Source organism: Bubalus kerabau, chromosome 1 (genome assembly GCF_029407905.1).
Source record: "Bubalus kerabau isolate K-KA32 ecotype Philippines breed swamp buffalo chromosome 1, PCC_UOA_SB_1v2, whole genome shotgun sequence".
Taxonomy (NCBI): Eukaryota; Metazoa; Chordata; class Mammalia; order Artiodactyla; family Bovidae; genus Bubalus; species Bubalus kerabau.
Window position 1 is genome coordinate 109,738,684 of NC_073624.1, and position 16,259 is coordinate 109,754,942.

The 16,259-nt window shown below is 38.0% G+C and overlaps 1 protein-coding gene across 11 annotated transcripts in view; it reads right to left on the reverse strand.

Moving 5' to 3' along the window:
- The window catches only part of TMTC2 (transmembrane O-mannosyltransferase targeting cadherins 2), a 420,522-nt gene that overhangs the window by 63,338 nt on the left and 340,925 nt on the right, over positions 1-16,259 (reverse strand). For all 11 annotated transcript variants that reach the window (XM_055586702.1, XM_055586726.1, XM_055586696.1 and 8 more), the window contains exon 10: positions 5,459-5,573. In XM_055586702.1, the coding sequence (XP_055442677.1) occupies positions 5,459-5,573 (115 nt within the window). The remainder of the gene's footprint in view (positions 1-5,458; positions 5,574-16,259) is intronic.

Genomic DNA, 16,259 nt, shown 5'->3' on the forward strand with positions numbered 1-16,259 from the left:
ATATAAATATCTTCTTCATATATGTGAAATTATAATTAAGAAGGTGACACATAAAATGTAAATTATAGTCCAGGTAGACAGGAGGTATTTGAATAAATGCTACCTTTGTTCCTTCATTACCCTATAAGTGGATTAAAAAAAAAAAAGAAAAAAAGCTTTTCATCACAGCCCATGGATGCTGGGAATAAGTTAAATTTGTTTTCAGCATCTCAATACTTCCTCTCAGGTGTCAAATATCCTTGTGTGCTTTCAAGCTTCCAGTTCTGGGAGAACGCTGAATAAATCCATTCATACAAAATGCTTCTAACAGAATAATTGATTCAATACTTTCCCTTCACAACTCTATAGACATAGCTCTACTGAGTTTTAGTATTTTAAATTCCTTTGATATTTTCCTTTGATGATAACCAATCTGCTTTTTTTTTTTTTTTTTTTTTAATGCTCTCATCTGGAAACATCCATTACTTTTTCCTTTTCCATTTTAAGTACTAAAAATGTCAACACGTGTAGTCAATGTTCTAATATTATGTGAGGCCTTCAACATCTGTGATCACTCTTCCTGGATATATATTTAGTAATTAGCCAAAATGTGGATCCTGTCTTCCCAAACAAGGCAAAAGCCAGAAATTCCCTCATCTTCCAGCTTTCTTCCAGCCAAAGTATCAGCACAAAACTCAAGTTCCATCAATCAGATGCAACCTCATAAGAGTCAAAGTCAGAAGTAAGCATAATGGGCTGGGGGTGGGGGGGTGGGGGGGAGGGCAGCTGCACCCGGAAGAATCATCTCATGAATGTGGTGCTTGCTCTTCTTGGTTCCTTGTAGGTGATGACGACAGAGCTCTGGATTCTAAAATCTGCTGTGCTGCAAGGAAAGCTGCTGCTGCTGCTGTTGTTAAGTCGCTTCAGTCGAGTCCGACTCTGTGCAACTCCATAGACGGCAGCCCACCAGGCTCCCCCGTCCCTGGGATTCTCCAGGCAAGAACACTGGAGTGAGTTGCCATTTCCTTCTCCAATGCAGGAAAGTGAAAAGGGAAAGTGAAGTCGCTCAGTCGTGTCCGACTCTTCGCGACCCCATGGACTGCAGCCTACCAGGAGGTCCATGGGATTTTCCAGGCAAGAGTACTGGAGTGGGTTGCCATTGCCTTCTCTTGCAAGGAAAGCTAGGCAGTAGAAGTTATTTCTGGTTATGTAGAGTACTCTCAATCTTGTCAGAAGAGCCTGTAGAATTCTCTACAATAAATCTCTACAATAAATCCTGTTTCTGTTTAAACTGGCAAGAGTGGATTCTTTAGTGAGCAACTAAAGACAGTGACTCAAACAAGAAGATAAGTTTAGGAGTAGATCTCTTTTCATTAATTTGACTTTTAATATGATGATTAAAGACCTTCATCCTATCTTGGAAATTTTGTCTATCTGTTGATAATTGTTTATCTGCTCTAGGTTCTCCTTCAAATATTTTCTATTTACATTAACATCTATATAACAAATACAATTATATGTGTATGTCTGCCATATATGGGCTTCTCTGGTCCCTCAGATGATAAAATATGTTCCTGCAATGCAGGAGCCCCAGGTTCAGTGCCTGGGGTGGGAATATCCCCTGGAGAAAGGAATGGTTATCCACTCCGGTATTTTTGCCTGGAGAATTCCGTGGACTGAGGACCCTGGGGGGCTACAATCTATGGAGTAGCAAAGAGTTGGACACAACTGAGAGACTAGCACTTCACTTTTTCATTTTTGTGCCACATATAAGAGCATATAATTATATACACATATTTATATATACAGACAAAAGTATCACAGATTACATGGGTACATGTATATGTATACATATTACATGTATATAGGTAGTATATAAACACAACCTATATACTATACATGTATATATAACCATATGTACAGTTGTATGCTATATGTAATTATACAAATACATATATATATATATATAACTACTGTGTATACATCATTCTCATTCTATCCTCCAATCTTTTGTCCTTTCGGTCATCATTTTCATATTTTTAGTGTTTCTCACTAAGTTCTGGGAACATATCTATAATTTCTATTTAAATTATCTATGAATTTTACATTGCCACCACCGTAGTCATGAACTCAGAGATCCTATTAATCACTGAGTAAATTTTTCTGACGTTATAAGACCCCCTCTTTTCAACATCCTATTTTATTTTCACAGATACATTCAGTTCAGACAGGTTAGATTACACTTCGATAATAGACACATCCTAAATCTCAGTGAAGGGACAAAATTTATTTTGCACTCATTCAACCTGTCTAATGCAGGTGAGAAGGGAGGTTTGTCTCCCATTGATTATTTCAGGATCTATTTCCACTGACTCCTACAATTTTGGCTTGAAAGTAGCACACATCACATTCACACACATTCCAGTGACGCAGAAAGACCCAGGGAGGCCTTCAACTGGGAGAAGTCAGGAAAGTGCAGTCCCGTTATGTTTCTTGAAGTCAGGAGGCCAAATATATTTGGTGAGCAGCATTAATACTTCCACAACATGTAGCGCTCTTGTGAATCACCTTGACAATAGAAATTGGAGGTGGTGGTTTAGTTGCTAAGTCATGTCCGACTCTTGCAACCCCACGGACTGTAGCCTACAAGGCTCCTCTGTCCATGCGATTCTCCAGGCAAGAATACTGGAGTGGGTTAATTAGAAATGTTCTAATTCTACAGAAAAAGATCTTCACCTATTATTGAGAATTAAAATGAGTCTGTTAGAAATTTTGCAAATTTATAGCCTCTTGAAGGTCTGAGTAAGATAAAGACTTTCCCCTTGATGGGCTCTTCCAATCTAGTTTCTTCTGGGGGAATAATTTTTTTTTCTCCTCTTTTCCTTTTTGGCTTTTGTGATGAGCAGCTTTTTCTCTATTAATAGATTCCTTGGGTCAACTCACTGGGAGTTAGCCTAGGAAAGGGAAGTTAAATGAGGATGCTTCAAATCATGTCTTGAACTCTCACATTTCTTAAATTGCTGATTTTGGATCTTAGGTCAACCATTAATTCAAGACACAGTCAGGCAGGCTTCTGCCCTTTCCCTTACATCCAACTCATCACCAAACCTTGCCAATTCTGTCTCCTAAATATCTTATGAAAGAACAGCATTCTTGAGGAAAAATTAACATCAAACTCAATTTACCACAATGTGGCATCACCAAGGGAAATATCAGATGCAACACTGAATAAGCAAAATCTTGACAGCTAACCATTTTGATAAGGCTGCATTCAAGGGAAAACCAATAGCCTTTCTTATTATTTTTCAGAAAACCCCTAAATGTTCTTGATTAATAAGGGAAGAGGCCGGTGTTCAGCTTGTACAGTAAGCATTCAAGAAATACTTGAATTTGACAGAGCTGAAAAAATAAGCCAACACATTCACAGGAGCTGCCCCCAGGTTGAACAGGATGTGGGCAGGCTGTGGTGGTCATACTCGCAATCGACAGGAAGGCACTGACTGAATGCAACTTGATAAAGCAGTGCATACTGCAGAAAGCTAGAGAGAAGGTTTTGAAAAATAAATCCTAAGAATTTCCACCCTGCCAATGTATAATAAAACTTTCCACTGGTTTCTAGCACTACGGTAACTAAGGAAAAATTACAAGTGATCTATTTAACAAGGACCTTTTTTGTAATTGTTCTTATAACGAACATTGGTAGACCTTGAATTTCAGATATTGATTTAATATGTAGCAAAATGCCTTGTTGATGAAAGTATCTATTATGATTAAGATGAATTAGCATCTAGAAACATGTGCATGCACATTCTTGTAAATGGTGTATTGTGATTAAAAGCATAGTGTTTTATTCATGAAGAACAAAAAGTCCCCTTCCCATCACAGCCCCTGACCTTGTCATGCATATTAAACTTGTCTTTTAAAAAAATTATCCTTCCACTGAAGGTTCTTGCAAACTGGTTACAATATATTTTTTAAATATACCAATAGTTTATTGAATCCTGATTTCTCTTTGAAAGTATCTGCTTTAGGAATGCTAAGCATTAATGCGAAATGAGAGTATTCAACTGAAACCTCACAGTATTCTTTTTCCTCTCAGACTTTGAATTTCTTATTAAAAATTTATTAAAAGCCAAGGAGGAAACCACTAAGATATAGTTACATTAATAATCTCAAATTATAAATAAAATCTCAAAGTAATTTATAAAACTTGCTTTAAATATTGGTTCCTGGTGGGTATGTGATTATAAAAGGACAGGATGCTTGTGGTGATGCAAATCGTCTGTATTTTGACTGGAATGATGGATACACAAACTGATATGTGTAATAAAAGTGCACAAAACTAAATACACACAGATACACACACCAGTATAAGTAAAACTGGGGAAACCAGTAGATTAGTATCAATGTCAAAATACCGGTTTTGATACTGTATGGTAGTTCTACGAGATATCACCATCGGGGAAAGTGGATAAATTGTATAGGGATCTCTCTGTGTTGTTTCTTAACCGCATGCAAATCTACAATCATCTCAAAAAATTTTTATTTTTAAATGTTCCTCTATTTTTCTCAAAAGTCCATGTTTTAAAATCATCCAAATGTGGACCAATTCTCTGTTATTCTTCTTCCCAGATAAGAGTGATCTACGTAATCAGAAACTTCCCAGAAGCCAGGCTCTGAGCCATCGTGGCAATGTTACCTAAGGAAGCATCTGCATGGAGACTTTGGAGTGGATTTCAAGGAACCACATGTGAGAAGTGGTGTACACATGGCTAATAGAATAAATAATGCTTTTTGAACAACTGTATAAATCATTCGAGTTTCTTAAAAACATCCTTCTTTAATGCATTCACTTTCATTTTATATTGACACAAAAAACTGTTCATATGCCTTTTAATTGTTTTGAATTATTGTAATTAGTCTTCAAAACAAAATTTCTGAGAAGTGATGCATAAATAGGTCTAAAAACATACTACTTCAACACATAACAACAGTGTTAATTATAGGTTCATTTGAGAATTTGATAGGCTTTCAATATATTTATATTTGATAATCCTCTCTACTATCAAGCATAAGGTATTCATGTGCCACATTCAAAATAATTAATAAAAAAATACAAATACTGAGATGCAGTTGACTAACTGACACAATGTTCTGTCTTAGAGACATTTAATTAGACAATTATTAGTATCAATTTTGCAGCTTTCCTTTTGTATTTTATGAACAATAATTTTTTAATGGAAGAGGGTCTCAATTTTCAGAGAATCCTAAACTCTCATATACTCTATATACTGGGCACATAAATCATAATGAATTAAATAGACCCAACTGATTTTAACACGGTTAAGCAGCATAATTCATTTTGGAATGTAGTGTAAGGTGGTACTTACAAAAAGGGGAATTAGTATAATTGAATAAATTATAGTAATAGGTTTAAAGCTACAGTGTAGTCTTTTCAGGCACAGTAGCAAAAACTAACCTGAGCATGTGGGCGGCATTGAAGACAACATCAAACTCTGTGCTGTCCAGCTCAGCTGCTTTTTTTGCCATCTCAGCTGCTTCTATGAGGCGGGCTTCTTCCAGAAGAAACTGACCTGCAAAGCATGAAGTCAAGTGAGCTGAAACCTAGAAAATAATAATCCTGTGAAACAACTAAAGCTGCTACAGAGAAAAATCTAACAACGGTGGTAAAGGTGATACAAAGCTAAGATTTATGGGTGCCGCACATCTACATGCTCATTATTCAGGCATATTTTATATGCCCTTCCCTTAACTGCAGAATATTGCAGTGTGACAAATCTGTTACATTAACACTTTTTTTTCTTAAAAATCCTCCATAGATTATTGAAGAAGAAATAAAATGAACAAATTTAAAGGTATGTTACAAATAGGTAAAAAAATATATATATTTTTTTAAGTATAACAAAACAAAAAAATTTCTGGGAAGATTTTAGTTTTCTGATGGTCAAAGTGGGGATTAAAGCACTATGTTAGTTGTGCTAAATCTATAGCTCAGGTGAAATATATTTCCATAAGCCACTCATCAACTGGTTGAAACATTAGTTTCACCTATGTAAGTCACTGTAATCATTATGTTGCCTCACTAGTGTAAAATTTAATTATTAGCTATAAACCTCTGAGACTCTAAGGTGAGAGCTGCTTTGTAGGAAAAAAAGATATATGACAATAAGTTGAGTTGATTTTAATTACTGGTCCTTTAAAGCAGCTTTTGTCTCTGATGCATATGCACAGTGCTACCCATATTAAGATACATTTATTTCCTTATCTAAGTAACATTAAAATTATTGAATAGAAACATAGAAAGGTTGGCTTAGTATTATCTTATAGACTGACTACTAAACACACAAGAATATTCACAAATTCAGATTTTTGAGATTACTTTCAGGTCAGCTCTGCAAGGTTAAAATTATTGCAGATAGAGCCACACAATTCTTCAAAACTCTCTCTCAAGAACTGTTGTATGATGCTACCCCAAAATCATATTGTAAAGGCAAAGAAAGGTGAAAAAAATTGGGACCAGTTTTAAGGCTGTAAATATGCACAGAGAGAACAGGCTGCTTTCTTTTGTGTGTGTGTGTGTGTGTGTGTGTGTGTGTGTGTGTGTGTGTGTGTTTATTTATTTATTTATTTTTTTAAATTTTATTTTATTTTTAAACTTTACATAATTGTATTAGTTTTGCCAAATATCAAAATGAATCTGCCACAGGTATACATGTGAGAACAGGCTGCTTTCTATAGGTAAGGATTTACTACCAGCAAAAGTAATGATGTTAAGCCTTATCTGATACAGATAATCAAATGAAAATCAAATCAAGGGAGGACAGAGGTATACAGAAACCACCCAGGCAACTGACAGGCTTATAAAGTTGTTTAATTTTATTATTTTTGTTTGTTTTGAGATTCCTATTTTCTTAGAGTTCAAGACTTTAACACTATGAAATATTGCTGGAAAAATGATTCGCAAGTCCTAAGGCATACAAAGAAACTGAAAAACTTTAAAAATGGTAAATTCTTTGCTTACTGCTTATCTAGTAAATATTACAAATGATCTTCTGACCTAAATGGCAGTTCTTAAAATACAGGGGAAACTTTCTACTTTAAGGTTTTATAATCAACCGCAGCCACTGCTTGTACTTAAGCGCAGCTTCCAAACTTCAACTAGTAATGAGTGGTGAGTAAAGCCAGGCCTAGGCTTTTAATCCTAATTTTTGACAGGAGTTGGAGGTCCTTTAGTTGTTTCTACAAAATGTTTTATATCACTTTCTTAGTTTTTCACATAACATTTGGCGCCTTTCTCATCTCCCAAAACAAACATAATTTTGGGATCAGAAAATGATTAAGAAAACAGAGTTGTAGGTAGTTATGTTGATACATAGAAAAATGTATTACTTAAGGAATTCATGTAGACATTAACTCTACAGACCTGTTGAAATGAGATTCAATTTAAAGTATATGAGGTTTTAATAAAGTAGGACAAAAAATAGACAATCTGCAGCATACTGAATATTAATATCTCTGCACATATGCCTTGGTACAAGATACCAGGCTAAACTCATTTTTCAGTTAGTTATGCTTCTTACAGATTAAAAATTAGAACATAATATTAATTGCTACCTATCTTCAAGGCCTATTTACCTAACTAAATGTATTAATAAATATACTAATTACTTATGTGATTTTTAAACAAAGGATAATGTAGGAATTTATTAATTATTCTTTTCCTTTCCAGTTATTAATTCTGAAAATGTATTCTGTATTAATAGAAGAGAAATGCAACAATTAATGGAATAATGAAGGTTATTTTATTATTCCAGATGGTAAGAGGAAAAGGAGATATATTAGTTCTGGGGGGAAAAAATGAAATCTATACTCTCCATGCAGAAATAGAGGGACAGAAGTGACAAGAAGTCTACGTGATGAAGACAATGATACTCAATGGCCTAAAAGGACAGTTGATATGCAATGACCAGGGCAAAGCCTTGCAAGTTCTACTAATGCTGAATATATCTCTGCTGTTCATCAACAAAAAAAAAGAGTAACTAACTAGTTGTGTAAAATCAAATAGGCGATTTTTAAAATATTTTAAAACATTTCCTTACAGTTTAGGTAAGCTTTGCTACAGAATACAGACTTTGTAGCAGATTTCAAGATCCAAAAACTACATGAAACACATAATTTTTAGTACTGCAAATGGTAACCAAAAAAAAAAAAATTCCTATATGATAATTTCCTAACAGGAGGATTCATTCATCATATTAACATGCAAAAAAAGAATAATACAACATATGTGTAAAGTATCTGCGTAATTCCCTCCATTCTGTTCGCAATAACTCATAGATCTCAATAGACCAGTTAGTGTTCTTCTATGATAAAGCTATAAAACATCAGGCAATGTGAATCATGTGGTGTTTTTAAGTGACTTTGAAAATCTGAACCAAAGTCGAAAATATTGATACATTATTATTATACTGTGTTATACAGTAATCAATTGTTCAAAATAGAGCTCACAATTGATGGAAAACAGAGCAAAAAGCATTTCAAATACACAGAACCAACATAAATAAAGAAATAAAGACATGCTAGGTTTCTTCTACATAATTATCCAAAGATCCTAAATTGATATGTTATTGGGGAATAACAAAATTTGCTCTTACTCCTAAAAGACTACCTTAATTGCTCCTCTTCTATTAGCTTCATCTATTATTGCTCCACCATACCCCGGCTCCAGACTCTGAACTACCCTGCTTCCCTTAGTGTAGCCTGCTGCTTCACATCCTTATTTGGCCCTCAACTCTTCAGCCTCTATGGTTTCTCTGCCTTGTCCTGCCCCAATCTCCAGGCTGCCTGTCTTGCCCACCTAGCATAATAGGAGATGTTTCACTTCCTTCCTAAACACTCCTTTCTTCCTAAAACACTTCCTTTTTGGTGAAGCCTTCTTTGACCACTTTCCAGTAGTGTTAGAATTGCTTCCCATTTAAGTTCACTGTAATGTAATTTACCAGTCTAAACTAGAGCACTTACAAGAGTAAAGGAGAAGGGCATTGTTAATTGTACTGGAGCAGGGGAGATAAACCGGAATTGCTCCACCATGACTGCCCCACTTACAGCACATGGCACAGGCTGGCAGTCTCAATCCTCTTGTCTTCATTACTATCGGGAGCTGAACTGTTTCACACAATAAAGCACCGAATCAGTGTTAGGAGAAGTGATCGATACCAGCAAGCGAGCCAGAAGTACTCTTCACTGAAGAATACAACGGCTGACCACTGAACCCACCAAGACTGGGCCAGACCCTGAAGCTTGGTGAGCTGGATCTCCTACTGGGGCTCTGAGATTGAGGCTTCCCTGGTGGCTCAGATGGTCAAGAATCTGCCTGCAGTGTGGGAGACCCAGGAATTGATCCCTGAGTTGGGAAGATCCTCTGGAGAAGGGAATGCTACCCACTCCAGTATTCTTGCCTGGAGAATCCCAGGGACAGAGGAGCCTGGTGGGCTACAGTCCATGGACTCTCAAAGAGTCTGACACAACTGAGCGACTAACACTTTCACTTTCACTCTGAGGCAAGATTGAGTCAGGACACTGCAGGGAGTGAAGGGTGCTAGAAAGGAAAGGAAGAAAACTTGAGGAGGGCAGGCTGAAAGATTGCCTTTCTCAGTGGTGCTCCAGTTTTAGCACGTATCACAATCACTTTGAGGACTTGGTAAAACAGAAAGCTAGGTTCTTTTCCTAAAATTTCAGATGCAGTGGGTCTAGGGCAGAGCCTATGATTTACATTTTTAAGAAGTTCCTACAGAAAACTGATGCTGCCAGTACAGGGCCCACAGCTTAAGAGCCAGCTGTCTTATGGGAACAAGAAAATGAATGTTTTGCACCATACCCTGGACTCCTGCCTGCGATTAGCTAGGATTAGCTGACTGAGCTCTTCTGGAAATCAACTGCACGTGACATGCCCTCCCTCACATCACAGGCATAATGATCAGGTTCTACATACATGTACAGCTAGAAATACATATGTATATGAATAAGAAATACTATATATAAGTTTACTTTCTCAAACTCAAAATGAGGAGATTTAAGAGTTTTATTCCTCACTGACAGGCTAGATCTCTGAGAAATCATTTCTCTTTCACATACAGTAGACAAACACATTCTTTGCGTTTGATAATTGAGTAGAATTTCAAATAAAGAAACCACAAAAATTTAAGTAAAATACATTTTGTTCTCTGGGTGTACTGTGCTACCATACCTTATCATTATTTCTTTGGTTTGTAATTTGTCTTACCCAAGTTAATTACAATCATCTTATTTCCTTGTATCCAATCAAAGCGAGAAAGACCAAAAAAAAAGATGAGTTATAAAAGAAAAAATACATTTGAGTACGGAAAGGCAGAAGAGAAAATAAAAAGAGAAAGCTTTCTCTAGAGGCCCCGATACAGAGGGTAAGTAGCCTCCCAGGGGAAAGGGGGAAAGCGGTTGAGAGTTTTGAATTCAACTGTTTCAGCATTAGAGGTGCGCTGCTTCTTCTCTGGACAACTGTCTCACTGAACAATTTAAGAACTTTGTCGATTTTTACCAACATATCAATATGAGAAGCCTGTGAAGATCAATCTTTCATTAATTCCTGGATTTAAAAAGCTGTCTGAAAGGTAGAAACCCATAAAATTGTAAGCTGGCCTTAAGCTGTAGGTTCAAACACTGCTTTCCAGACGTTCTGCATATAAACTCCCAAGATTAGTTGGGACTGTCATTTTTCACTAAAATATTATGATAAACTCAGTCTTATGATCAATGCAACTAAATTAAGGAACTAAAACAATTAGTAGTAAGTGCTATGATAATCCAATTCTCTTGAGGAAAAATCACTCAGACACAGCCTTTAAAAATGGTTAAAGGTTGGGACTTCCCTGCTGGTCCAGTGGTTAACACTTCACCTTCCAATGCAGAGGGTGCAGGTTCGATCCCTGGTCTGAGAGCTAAGATCCCATATGCCCTATGGCCAAGAAACCAGGACATAAACAACATAAGCAATATTGTAACAAATTCAATAAAGACTTAATTAAAAAATAATAATAATAAAAAATAAAAATGGTTAAAGGCAAATGAAAATCTTTAACAGAGAATTTTTGTTAAAATAGTTCCCCTTAGAGAGGACATCAGGTTATCAAAATATATCTAGAACTGTCTTACTTCCGATACCACCCTGTCTCAAACCATCTTCTCCCCCTGGGTAACAGCAGTAACTTCCTAATGGGTCTCTGCACTTCTGCCCCTGATTCTATAGGCTACTCTCAACATGGAGAAGGCAATGGCACCCCACTCCAGTACTCTTGCCTGGAAAATCCCATGGACGGAGGAGCCTGGTAGGCTGCAGTCCATGGGGTCGCTAAGAGTCGGATACGACTGAGCAACTTCACTTTCACTTTTCACTTTCCTGCATTGGAGAAGGAAATGGCAACCCACGCCAGTGTTCTTGCCTAGAGAATCCCAGGGACGGGGGAGCCTCATGGGCTGCCATCTATGGGGTTGCACAGAGTCGGACACGACTGAAGTGACTTAGCAGCAGCAGCAGTAGCAACTCTCAACACAGCAGTCAGGGGTTCCTGTCATTCTAAAGTTGGCTCAGGGGAGCTGAAAGTCATTACACTGGACTATCCTGCCTGATATGACCAACACGGAGTTCTACCCTCAACCTTTACGTCAGTTCTCTGACCTCATCTCCTTTGTTTTCTACTACTCTCCCTCTTGTTCACTGAATCTATATTAGGCTCCTGCTGTTCATCTAACACATCAGAGTAACAAAGACCCCTTCACCAGGGTCTTTTTCCATTCTCTTCGCCTGGTATGCTCTACCCCAGATATTACAGAGGCTCACTCTCTTAATTCCTGGCACACAGTGGGGATTTACTAAAGACATATTCAATGGCAGGACTGAATTAACCTAGTCATAGCTCTATGTGGCTAACTGCTTCATCTTCCAGACCAAGTTAGAACCTAGCCAGCACAGGTCATCAGGCGCTTGCCTATTCATAGCCTCTCACCTCACAGTGATTTTACGCAAGGCTGCAGTGAATGGTCACATACGCATAATACACAAGGGTGCCATTCACAAGGATGTCTCTGTGAATGTGCCTCTTGTACTTGAGCAACATGGTGGCCCTGACTTTAGACCTTTGAATTTCCCCTGAAATATAAGTGATCCAGACATCAATTATATTAATACCTTCAAAGACATTTAATTTCAGAAAAGTTCAAACTATGTAAGGTGTCTAAAATTTATTATATTCTATTGCACTGTGAAATAATTCCAACCATTTGTGAAAATAACAAACTGAAGGTTAAAGTATCCAACCCAACATATGGGGATATGAAGATAAATGCAACATTTATTTTTGGAACAGTTTCCATCTAGCAGAGGAAAAGGGAGATTATGAAGATAGTTTAACTATAAAATGTATATAAGTTTGAAAAGGGAGCTGTGCAAGGTACCACAAGCAAACTGTATCATTTTGGGATGGAGGTGAATTGCTTGGTGTTGTTCACTTTATAATCAAATTTAAATATACATAAAGGGCACAAGGTAAGTGTTCAGTTCAGTTCATTTGCTCAGTCATGTCCGACTCTTTTGATCCCATGGATTGCAACACGCCAGGCCTCCATGTCCATCACCAACTCCCAGAGTTTACTCAAGCTCATGTCCATTGAGTCAGGGATGGCACCCAATGATCTCATCCTCCGTCATCCCCTTCTCCTTCAGCTTTCAATCTTTCCCAGCATTAGGGTCTTTTCCGATAAGTCAGTTCTTTGCATCAGGTGACCAAAGTATTAGAGCTTCAGCTTCAACATCAGTCCTTCCAATAGGTACTCAGGACTGATCTCCTTTAGGATGGGCTGGTTGGATCTCCTTGCAGTCCAAGGGACTCTCAAGAGTCTTCTCCAACACCACAGTTCAAAAGCATCAATTCTATGGCGCTCAGCTTTCTTTATAGTCCATACATGACTAATGGAAAAACCACAGCATTGACTAGATGACCTTTGGTGGCAAGGTAATGTCTCTGCTTTTTAATATGCTATCTAGGTTGGTCATAACTTTTCTTCCAAGTAATAAGCATCTTTTAATTTCATGGCTGCAGTCACCATCAGCAGTGATTTTGGAGCCCCCCAAAATATACTGTGTCACTGTTTCCCCATCTATTTCCCATGAAGTGATGGCACCGGATGCCATGATCCTAAGATCATGGTGACCATGCTGACCAAACTCTGAATGTTGAGTTTTAAGCCAACTTTTTCACTCTCCTCTTTCACTTTCATCAAGAGGCTTTTGAGTTCCTCTTCACTTTCTGCCATAAGGGTGGTGTCATCTGCATATCTGAGATTATTGATATTTCTCCCAGCAATCTTGATTCCAGCTTGTGTTTCTTCCAGCCCAGCGTTTCTCATGATGTACTCTGCATATAAGTTAAATAAACAGGGTGACGATATACAGCCTTGACATACTCCTTTTCCTATTTGGAACCAGTCTGTTGTTCCATGTCCAGTTCTAACTGTTGCTTCTTGACCTGCATACAGATATCTCAAGAGGCAGGTCAGGTGGTCTGGTATTCCCATCTCTTTCAGAATTTTCCAGAGTTTGTTGTGGTCCACACAGTCAAAGGTTTTGGAATAGTCAATAAAGCAGAAATAGATGTTTTTCTGGAACTCTCTTGCTTTTTTGATGATCCAACGCAGTTGGCAATTTGATCTCTAGTTCCTCTGCCTTTTCTAAATCCAGCTTGAACATGTGGAAGTTTATGGTTCACATACTGCTGAAGCCTAGCTTGGAGAATTTTGAGCATTACTTTACTAGCGTGTGAGATGAGTGCAATTGTGCAAGTTTGAGCATTCTTTGGCATTGCCTTTCTTTGGGACTGGAATGAAAACTGACATTTTCCAGTCCTGTGGCCACTGCTGAGTTTTCCAAATTTGCTAGCATATTGAATGCAGCACTTTCACAGCATCATCTTTTAGGATTTTAAACAGCTCAACTGGAATTCCATCACCTCCACTAGCTTTGTTCGTAGTGATGCTTCCTAAGGCCCACTTGACTTCGCATTTCAAGATCTCTGGCTCTAGGTGAGTGACCACACCATCATGATTATCTAGGTCATGAAGATCATTTTTGTATAGTTCTTCTGTTTATTCATGTCACTTCTTGTTAATATCTTTTGCTTCTGTTAGGTCCATACCATTTCTGTTCTTTATTGTCTATTACTAGCATCCAGAAGCAATTATCTGTACCTGAGGGCTCTTCCCAAAGATTCAGATGACTAGAACAAGAATAAAAGGCACTGCAGAAGTATTTGGGCTGACTGGTTTTGACTTTTAATAATGGTCATGACATCTCATTATAACAAGAAGAGTCAGTGAAGTTGAGCAGAGGTGAGTGAGCCCTTTCTGTGCTATTTCTAACTAGGGAGGGGAGTAGTGAAGTTCTGTTAAGATGGGTGGGTAATATCCAAATGCACAAGATTTACACTAACTTTTGGAAAGAGATTCTACTGAAGAGAGGCTACTTGTTAACATGTGCTCATTATGCCTGGAAGAAATAAAATTTGAGAGGAGAATCTTCTGCTTCTCTGAAGAGAGGTTTGCTAAATGTCTGAGTGAGGTTTGCTCTCAGTCTTACACCAATCTCTCTCTCCCTTCCCTTCTAGTTTTGCTGCTTCATGTTTTTGTGCTTTGGCAGTCTGAGTTAATAAAAGCTCTGGTTTACTGAGACAGACCCAGAGTGATAACTGCCACAGTTACTGGCTAAGAAAACAGGTGGGCCAAGAAAACAAGGAAAAGGTCATCTAGGAGATCAATCTGGACAGTTCAGTTTGAGGATGGAAGGCCCTGGATGTATCCCTACATGACCATGAGGCCAAGAATCTGGCCTGAATTGGACAGGTGGCACAAAAGGTGTCCAGGGCAAAGCAGATTAGAAGATTAGCAGGCCAGGGCTCTGTGCTCATCCAGAAAGGAGGCCAGGAAGGCTATTGCTTTATTGCATTTATTTCTCCTCTGACTCTTTTCAGAAGGGCTATGAAACCAAGGGAGTTACAAGGACTATCAGATGGAGAGTGGGAATTAGAGAGGGCAAAGAAGGAAAAGAGAGGGGCCCAGGGAGGAATTGAAGAGATCAGAGAAAGGGGAGGAGTGGTATGGGGGCATAGAGTGGGGAAGCAACCTGATCCCATTATAGATTTAAGTAATAAAGAGATTCAATAGAGATCAAGTATGCTCCATCAAGGACAAGACAACAATGCTAAGACTTCAAATAGTCCGAGTTTCATCACCTAAAGATGAGGACAAAGCCATAAGTAGATGAGGAGTACAACCTAATTAAAGACAGGGGAAGTAGTCACATTTTATTCTAGGATGTTGTGTAATCTGAGACAAGGGAGCTGTAAGGAAAGAAATGAGACAGATGCAGGACTCGAAGGCAGACACTGAAGTCGCTACAGAAAGGAACATGGCTCTGAGACTAAGTTAAGGTGGGTGGTAATGAAACTGCAGAGAGGTGGTCAGGAAGCTTACATCCTCTGCTTAAGAAGAGCTCAGTATTTTCACTGTGCTCCACAAAATTCCTGAGGGCTTTTGGGAGATATTCACTTACAAATGTGTCCACAGGGGCACAGAGGAGTCAATGGCAGGATACACAAACTTTGGGAACAACTGTCTTACATAGTCAGAGGCAGATTGCAAACAACCTCCCAAGTACATTCAGTCACTGAATGAAATAGCTAAGATTGGAAAGACAGCCTCCCTCCCTCCTTCTCTATCTCTCTCCTCCCCAATTCTTCTCTTGTTAATAATTACTTGTCACTTATAATCCTTCTTCTTACAAGCAATTATTCCCTTTCTCTCTGGTCTTTCTGTCTGCATGCTGACAGGTAAGGATTTCCTCTTTTTCTTAATTCCTACATCTTTATTCTATCTCCCTTTCCCCTAATTTCTGTCCCTTATTTATATACTTTATTCAAAAATCGTTCTATACAATTCATTCATTCTTCAGGATATTAGCATGGTTTTCATTATAATTTTAAAATTATTATAATTTACTCAGCATTTAACTTAAATGCAGAGCACATGATGTGAAATGCTGGGCTGGATGAAGCAAAAGGTAGAATCAAGATTGCAGGGAGAAATATTAATAACCTCAGATATGCAGACAACACCATGCTTATGGTAGAAAGCAAAAAGGAACTAAAGAGCCTTTTGATGAAGGTGAAAGAGGAGAG